Genomic DNA, 9217 nt, shown 5'->3' on the forward strand with positions numbered 1-9217 from the left:
TGACCCATTGTCCCATGCTGTGGTGGGCAGAAGCAAAATGTGAATCACAGCTGATCACACCAATGACCGAAGAGCTCAGAGCTGAAGCCCCTCTGTACATACGAATGCATTTTTCTTTATTAATGATTATCTTAACATGAGGCTGGCAAGATATCCGAAGCAGTTTCAATGCTAGAGATAAACAGAAGAGAGCACAACTGTACCTCCCCGAGGTTGTCAGAATACATTGCGATCTCTATCACCTGTCACCTGACCTCTCTCTGCTGCAGCTTATTTGCACATCTGATCTTCAACTTCTTATCTTCAGAACAGCTGCAATGAAGTCAAGTGAGAAGCACTTATCTACGTGAGCCAAGATTAGTCTGAACAATTAGCATGAATAAATCACCAAACTGATACATGGCTTCAGGTCGTGTATGCAAACTTAACCCTGCATGGTTTAACAGACAGCACAAGCAATTTTCTTGGAAACTAATTTAGTCTCAGTGTTTGAAGAATTTGTTTTGATCCAAAATGAAGTTACATTGTTTGAATCCTGCATGCCGTATGTATGTGCCAAAATGCATTCCATTCTCTGAATTGACTACGAGATATTTCAGTTATTGTTTTGTAGATTCTTTTGGATAAATGGGTGGTAGGTAGAATGAAGATAAATTATTTGAATGCGATTATAACGTGACTGGCTTTCAATAGTGCATCGGGAAGGGAATTTTATCAAATGTTATGAACAATGCGCTTTCATAAAGGAGCACAATGAAGAATAAAAATTGGCAGTGAAGTTGTAGTCATAAATGGGCACGAGGCAAAATCATGTGGCAAAACACATGCAAATAACTGCATATTTTATGTGTGAACGCTCAGAGAAAAGACACAAAAAATCTCTTATGCTGCAGTCATATTGTCAAACAGATTGTGCAGATGTGTTCTACTGCTAAATGTACTACAGGAAAACAAACCGAACAAAGGGGCCGATCATGATGGCTGGCGTTCCACCACCGCCGGGCCGGTGTGGCCCTCTGCCGGCCTGGCGGGTGTATTTTTGCCAACCACGGGCGCGAATCCCCGACCGCCACATTATGATAGGCAGACATAGCCCAATTTCCGTCCGCCGTGGAAAATCCAGTTCTGCCAGTAGTTTGGTTCTGCGACAAGGGCAGATGTAGCCAATAACGAGAGACCGCCAGGCGGAATGACGTGAGACCGCCGTACCAATTGCCTCAAATAGGTCACCGGACCGCAACGGAGGAACCACCCATTGAAACACGGCGGAAGCAACACAGCGGAGCAAATCAGGAATCCCAGAGTGCTCCACGCAGTCGCTACCGCAATGGATCTTGCCCTACATGCCCTACCACTGCTGTTCCTGAACCGCCATCAACAAAGATGCAACCGCCGTGCACAACGTCGCAGGTACTTCAATGACACACATCCGCACACAACATCAGCACACAACACCTGACCTGCAAATGTCTTCCTGTCCACTCCAGACCTCCTGGTGGGCACAGGACCATATCCACCAGTGCCATTGCAAGGCGCCGCTTGTTGTGAACACACTGCTACGCACCGGCACCATCCATCAACAAAGTAAGCACTGTCATCTCCCCGTCACATCACCTAAGCGGTGAGGACGCGGGAAAACATCCGCACAACCCAGTAGGCATGGGCAACGCCACACATGCGCAGTGTCAATGAGGGGGTAAGGATTGAGTGAGACCTGGGCCCAAAGTAAATAGCATGCCCCCATCGGTAGCAGCTGTCATTACCTGATACAATCACAGCAACTACCATCACAACATGCACCACATACAAATGTGTGCCCATCTGATTATCAGGGAAAGTGATGTCTGGCAACCAAGTCATAGGTGTAATGTGGCAAAACAACAACTGTATTGACTTGCCACACAGGTGCCCCAGGTGTCAGTCCCTCTCCCTGCTAGTGGCAAGGTGAGTTTTTGGGATCAAAGCCCACCAGCATACTGGTGCCACACAGGTGCCTCTGGTGTCAGCCCCCCTCCCTGCTAGTGGCAAGGTGAGTGTCAGGGACCAAAGCCCACCAGCATACAGGTGCCCCTGGTGTCAGCCCCCTCCCTGCTAGTGGCAAGGTGAGTGTCAGGGACCAAAGCCCACCAGCATACAGGTGCCCCTGGTGTCAGCCCCCTCCTTTCTAGTGGCATGCTGAGTGTCAGGGATTAAAGCCCACCAGCATACTGGTGCCAAACAGGAACCCCTGGTGTCAGCCCCCTCCCTGCTAGTGGCAAGGTGAGTGTCAGCTACCAAAACCCACCAGCATAGAGGTGCCCCTGGTGTCAGCCCCCCTCCCTGCTAGTGGCAAGGTGAGTGTCATGGATCAAAGCCCACCAGCATACTGGTGCCACACAGGTACCCCTGGTGTCAGCCCCTCTCCCTGCTAGTGGCAAGATGAGCATCAGGGATCAAAGCCCACCAGCATACAGGGGATCAAAGCCCACCAGCATACAGGTGCCACATAGGTAATCGTGGTTGAACCACATGACAGGCAGCAGTCAACAGTAGTTGGCAAAACACCACCCAATCCATGTGCTAATTAAGTCAACATTGTGTGGATCACACACACAGAAGTGTGCAACAGCACATACTGACATGTGACCATCACAATTACATGAATACCAATCGATGTGCCTGATGTGGCAGCAAACATAGTGGATACAATAAACTTACAGCACTGCATGCCCAGTAAGAAGTCTGGCAACAAAAAACAAAACACAATCACACACCTCTTACTGCCCCAGCATGTGAATACACAATACAAGTCACAACACTACACACATCACAACACACACAGCCAGTGCAACTGTAGCTCTTCAAACACACAGACAGCAGTGACCACAACCACAGCAGAACAACAAAGCCAAACACAGATGCACTGCACATGTGCAACCATGCCTGCAAGCTGGTACCTTACAATAACACCCATATGCATGTTAAAGTGTCCTGAGGGGCACATAGGACTAGTACACCGAGCAGCTACTCACAGCAACACTTCACACCATGAAGTGCTGGCGAGGGTCACACACTGTGAAGGCATGGGATAGAACACATGCGACTGAAGTGGTGTATGCATCAGGATTGCACAGGTGATGATTGTACAGCCAAAAACACACCAACCAGTCATGCACAATGTGCACACATCATAACCACACATAGGGAATGCCATGAACACCCACAGCAAACACTGCATCAGCAAAGAAAACCAGACAAGTGACAGGAAGGCAGGTGTAAAATCCACCAACATGTCTGTCTGAGTGAGTAGAACAGCACATGTAGGTCCCGATTACATGACACACGTGCCTCAACAACAATACACAACTCACACTTTTCAGTCACAAACTCTGCACACTCTCAACTGACAGCAAAAACATGAATGTGTCCACAAGGAGTGGAAGGACAAACTGCCCAATATCAAACTCATCCATGTGCAAACAATTAGTGGCACTTGTCAGACCAAATAAACAAACAGGCAATGCATACCAGGATCATACACATGTGTATACGGCACGTTAAGTCCAACATACACATCAACAACAATGACAAGGACAGGCCAAGCACACTGTCTGACAACTCAAGTGCGCACATACAAATATACCCAAGTGAGTATGCAGACAGGACCTACACAAGATTACAACACACACATTACTGTTTACACATCCAAACCTATCACACAGATAATACCAACCATGGCTACCCCACAAGTCACACTGTGTGTACAATACCCCATCTCTTGTGGCATAGCCTCCTAACATTACAAGTGTACAATTGAAGGAATCTCAAGGTGATATGATGAGTGTACGAGCACATCAACACAAACAAGCATAATTGCACTCCCAAGCCACATAGTTGATCCTCACAAAAGTGAGTGTCACGTCAGTCAAACTGTTACAAGCGTAATCAATGAAATAGCAATATGGAAGTGCCATGCAGAGCATGTTGCACATTGAGCCATACACACCCATAAAACTGTTTAGTTCAGCAACTGCACCAATGAAGTATATGACAGGAGTAACAGACTTTATTGCAAAATACCATGATTTGCAGGCATCAAATTGCCAACAAAGGAAATGACATTGTCCAGTTCATAGTTCAAACAATGCTCATGTGTGCATGAGAATGTACACAGCGAATGTGCCACACAGTGCACTGACATGTGAACCCAAATGCTACGGTGATACCAGGGTTCCGTCCAGGCAAAGCTGTGGGAGAGATGGGAATGTGGGAAGCATTTGGCATCCGACCTGCATGTCTTCTGGACTTTGAAGTGGCAGAGTGTCGAGCCCAGTGGTAGGACCTGACCTAGGAGACAGAGGACCAGCAGAGGCAGGGGGAGTAGTGGCTGTGCCATACGGAAGGCTGCATAGCCCGGGTGGCATGGTGGCACGTGGAGGCGTGCATAAGCGCTGTGAGACAGAGTGGGTGGAGGAGAATGTGGAGGGCTGACTCTACATTTCTTAGGGATATTATATTTCAGAATTGTCTTTGGCTGACGGGGAAGTGGTCTGGGCACAACAGATACACCCTCTGACAAAGGTGTCACAGGTGCAGGCGTCTGTCCCTGTGAGGATTTGATGGATTTGGTTTTAGCCTTGGTGTTGGCCTGACTTTTTCTCCCCATCCCCTGTTGTCCTGTTGCCCCACGCACATTGCTATCCTGACTACGCTTCACAGAGGTGTTGGTGGGAGTGGAGGTTTGTGGTCAGGGTGTCTTAGGGAGCTGTTGTTGCTTCGACTTCACTGGCACCTGCACCACAGCAGGCATGGCAACTTTGTGTCTTTAGCAGCAGTTTTCTGGATGGGAGGGTCCTGTGCTGTGTGTGATGTCTTGGAATGTGAGCTAGAGGCCTACTTCTTTGCCTCATGGCCCAGAGTCTCATCTGAAGGGCTTGTTTCTATGTCTCCCTGTCTGACTGTGTCTAGTTTAGGGGCTGGTGTTTGTGGTCTGCCACGCTTGGGGTGGTGCTGTCGTGGGCTGCGTCTTACCACCTTGGGGCCTGAGGGCTCTGTTGTGTCTACACTCTCCACAGGTGTTGCCACTGGTAGGGTGCTTGTTGAAGGTACAGGAGCCAGACCTTGAGGTCGAGACAGCTGAATAGCAGCAGTCACGGTCGAGGTCAAACCCTGGAGAGTCCTGTGTAGCCCACCCATGTCTGAATGAACGCCCTCCATGAATGCCAGAACGTGTCCCAACTTCTTGTCCTGATCCTGATATGCATTTAGTAGAGCTGTCTGCCCCACACACAACTGCAGTAAGAGGTCTACCGCCTCAACACTGAGGGCAGCAGGGGACAGTGGGGCAGGGGCATCAGTGCCTGGGGTGAATGCGACTCTACCCTTGACAGCCCTGCGTGCACGAAATGCACTAGTGGTAGTAGGCGGGATGGTGGGTACTGGCCGATGTGTCATGGATGTAGATTCTGCATTGTCACTCCCTGAGGCCACCATGGCTGCGGACTCCCCACTGGAGTCATCAGATGTAGATGTTGGGCTCTCTGGGTGCGATTTTTCATGGACACTACTGTCCCCCTCCAAGCCGCTGGACACCTCCGTGTCAGTGACCTCATGTGACTTATGCGTGCCAGATGCTTCAGCATTGGTATCTGTCTCATTGCCTCTTGTGCACTCAGTCGATTCTGCAATGGACAGAGACATAGTTTTAGTACAGTGCAAGAGACATAAAAGAACATATGCATGCACAACACAGAAGTACATAATGAGAACACCATGTTGCACGACACCCTGTGCAGGGTGCGTTTGTAACAACAATGCTAGGTACAGATGCAGATGCAAACATGCATTGTTGACAGCAAGGTCCCATGTGATGTACACACAGGCAAACATCGTCGCCGTACTCCCTATGAACCTAACATGTACATCCCAGTAGGCAAACCCACATGCCAGTATGTGATGGAGGCATAAAACACAGCCTGTTGCCCCTGTCACATATGCAGTCACTGTAAGGAGGCAACACAAATACTAGCAATTGCATCTTACATTGTACCAGAGCTAATGATGCATATCACATCGTGCAAGTAATCACAAAAACATTTGCACTTTGTTGTCAGAAGTGTAGGTCACACCATTTCAAAGTCCTGCAAGGGACAGATAGTCAAATGCACACTTACATGTTGCACACTGCTGTAGACTGCCTGCTGATGTCGCTAACACCCACAATGCACATGTCATTATCGCACATGTCATGATGCACCATCAAGTGCCATTGTACCTTAAACATGTGGATTCACATCCATGGAAGTAACATGACACCTGTACTCCACACAAAGGCTACTGAGTAGTAATCTCATCGGAATTGACACATCAACGACAACAGAAGTGGCTCACAGATGCCGTTCATGCAGTCAGTCAGTCACACATGAAGTCGGCCTTCTTGGAATACTCACCACATATATCCTGCTGATGGTCCCTCAAACGTCCATACAGTTCTGGCTGTGTCACAGCCAAGATGCAGGAAATAATTAGAGTCAGGGTCCATCGCGCCAGCCTGCCTGTCCGAGGTGCCAGCCCCAACGTCATCTCTCCCACGGTCTTGCTGAGACGGGAGATGTCGTCCCACCTCTTATGCCAGTGTGTGTGCCATCTGTTGGATACACCGAGGGCCCGAACCTTCAGTGCAATGTCCTTCCATGCTGCCTTACGTTGGTTGACCTTCAACTGCAGGCATGGGAGACAAGAAAAGGAAGTATCAGACACCCTGTGTGAATTCACAAAGTGTGTCAGTACAGGAAAACGGAAATGCATGCCACACGAAGAACAATATCCTCATCACAGGCTATAGAGCATTACACATTGTACATTTGCATGACATCACTACATACATATGCACGTATGATGCTGGACACAGGACATGGCCATCACCTACACAGGCACAATGGCAGCACTGAAAGCTATGTGCAGTAGGCCTCAATCGGTGACTCAGTCTGTGAGTGAGCAACACATGTAACACTGCAACAGATGTGTTGTACCTGAATGACTGTGTCAACCACTCCCCCCAAACCCCAATGCCCTTGGCATGGTGATGCCTCACTGCCTCGTGTATGACGCATTTCTTGACATATTCATAGTCATCATGCCCTTATCACAAAGTCAATACCTGTATTGTGCAATACTCAGTCCTATGATGGCTCTAAGGGTAATAGGTGTGTGGAGGTGCAATTTACAGAACTGGGTAATGGTCACGCATAGGACTTTTGAACATGCTGCACACCGAAACCTCATGCGCTATAGCATTTCACAACACACATCATCCATTGGCCTATTACAGTATACATATGAACATCCACTAGTGAGTTTGTCACGTGTGAGTGGGCAATAACATCACATGGTACAGTCAGAGTAAGTCCTGACTTGGACTGTATCTAACAACATTTGTCTGTGTGCCAGCTTTGAAAAATGCAAGGCACTATCTACCCTCTGCCCTGTCGCTATGTTGCCTTATGAGGCTACACACATCATTTACTTTACGTTGCATTGCATGGCAGTGTGACCCTGATTTACAATAGCTAATCTCACAACAACATGTTCATTGCTGTAGAGCAGGAATGGCTGGAAAGGTGTACATATTACCTCCTCCGCTCATGAGTCCCAATGCATTTCACAGGGCCCATGTATGGAGCATGCAATGATAACTATATGGATGCCTGCACATGAACTTGCACTCACAGGCACATACTAGTGCACAGGAACATCAAGGTGACATTCTGAGCAGTATCACAATTGTATTCAGTCACATTTACCAGTACACCTGGCGCACCAAAAAGCCGCCCATACTGTCCAAGGACCTCGTCCACCAGAAACTCAATCTCCTCTGTGGTGAAGGGACTGGCCCTGACTTTCTCCATCCTCGATTTCACAGTATCCAGGAATCTGGGAAACAAGCAGTTGCTGTGGAGGAATGGCATTCAGCAGTGTCTGAAGGCATGCAAGATCTGTTGGGCTTTCACAGACATTTATAGGCCCCTGGGGTTGTTACAGTGATAGTCAGCTACTGTAATTGGGCTGGCTGGCAGCTATCTTTCAAGTATGTCCAATGAGCTGACCCGCGGATGCGGAACATGCTTACCGTGGTTTTCAAATGTTGCATCACATCACCGCGATTGCGGGTCCCATTGGCTGCAATCGCATTGGCGGTGTCCCACCGCAGAGGCCAAGCGGTCGCTACCGCTATGTTGCATCTTCTAAGTACATCCAATGAGCTGACCCGCGGATGCCGAGTACGCCTACCGCACATATGGACACTGTATGCACTAGCAATGTGACTCAGCGACTTTTCTTCCTGGACAAGAGGGCACCACAGTGTCTTCTTGCAGTTGTATCTCAATATCAATGCTACTGTGACATACAACTCACTGATACCTACAAATGCCATGTGTGTGGGCAAACTGAAATGCTTTGACATGCACTTACTTCTGTCAGCCATGACATGTGTGTGCATGTACATCTCTTGCTACTGTCATATTTACCATGTAAACACTGTGTGAGAGGGACAATCAGTCTACACACATGATTGCATGGACATATACTGCGGTCATTTTGTTGTGCACATATCTGAATGATGTAGTACATGTGGTCGGCTTACACACTCTGTTTACATTGTGGTGAACACTGGTGGTCTATGCAGGTTGATTTGCAAGGTGTGGCAGGCACTGCAGCTACATGTTCATCAGCAGTGTAGCTGTATCATACATATGCTGTGTCACCTTCTTCTAGGGCTTGGTACACAAGATGCATTTGTGTGCCATTCACGGCGTCTAAATTTGTTTTTGAGTTAGTCAGTATGTGCAACATGACCTGATGTAACACGACATGTGTTCAATGTGTACCTGCATCTGAGTTGTGGATTCATGAACGGTTGAAGTCCATTAATTGTTTGTGCTGCATAATTCAATATGTAATATGTTTCACATATGTCATAGCTTTATCTGAATTACATTATTCCTCTTCCTTGTCATGTGGGCGATGACCAAATGTGCACCGTCCTTTCACACTGCTGGCAGACATGGAGAATGTGGACGTCATCAGGAAGTTCTGTCTTGATCACATAACACTGCAAGAGCTGTGTGCTCAGTTGGAGCCCCATCTGACACCTCAACGGACATATCCAACTGCCCTGTCCCAAACAGCGGCGCTCATGGCAGCCCTGCCTTTTTTTGCTACTGGCTCTTTCCAATAC

At 48.1% G+C, this 9217-nt stretch overlaps 1 protein-coding gene across 1 annotated transcript; it reads right to left on the bottom strand.

Moving 5' to 3' along the window:
- Positions 1 to 4872: 4872 nt before the first annotated feature.
- Positions 4873 to 6561, bottom strand: LOC147722252 (uncharacterized). The gene is made up of 2 exons (XM_086967287.1): positions 6429 to 6561; positions 4873 to 5660 (listed from the first exon to the last, which is right to left on the bottom strand). The coding sequence occupies exons 1-2, from the start codon at positions 6559 to 6561 to the stop codon at positions 4873 to 4875; spliced, it is 921 nt and encodes a 306-aa protein (XP_086823413.1).
- Positions 6562 to 9217: the final 2656 nt, after the last annotated feature.

Source organism: Lissotriton vulgaris, chromosome 4_1 (assembly GCF_964263255.1).
Source record: "Lissotriton vulgaris chromosome 4_1, aLisVul1.2, whole genome shotgun sequence".
In the NCBI taxonomy this organism is placed as follows: domain Eukaryota; kingdom Metazoa; phylum Chordata; class Amphibia; order Caudata; family Salamandridae; genus Lissotriton; species Lissotriton vulgaris.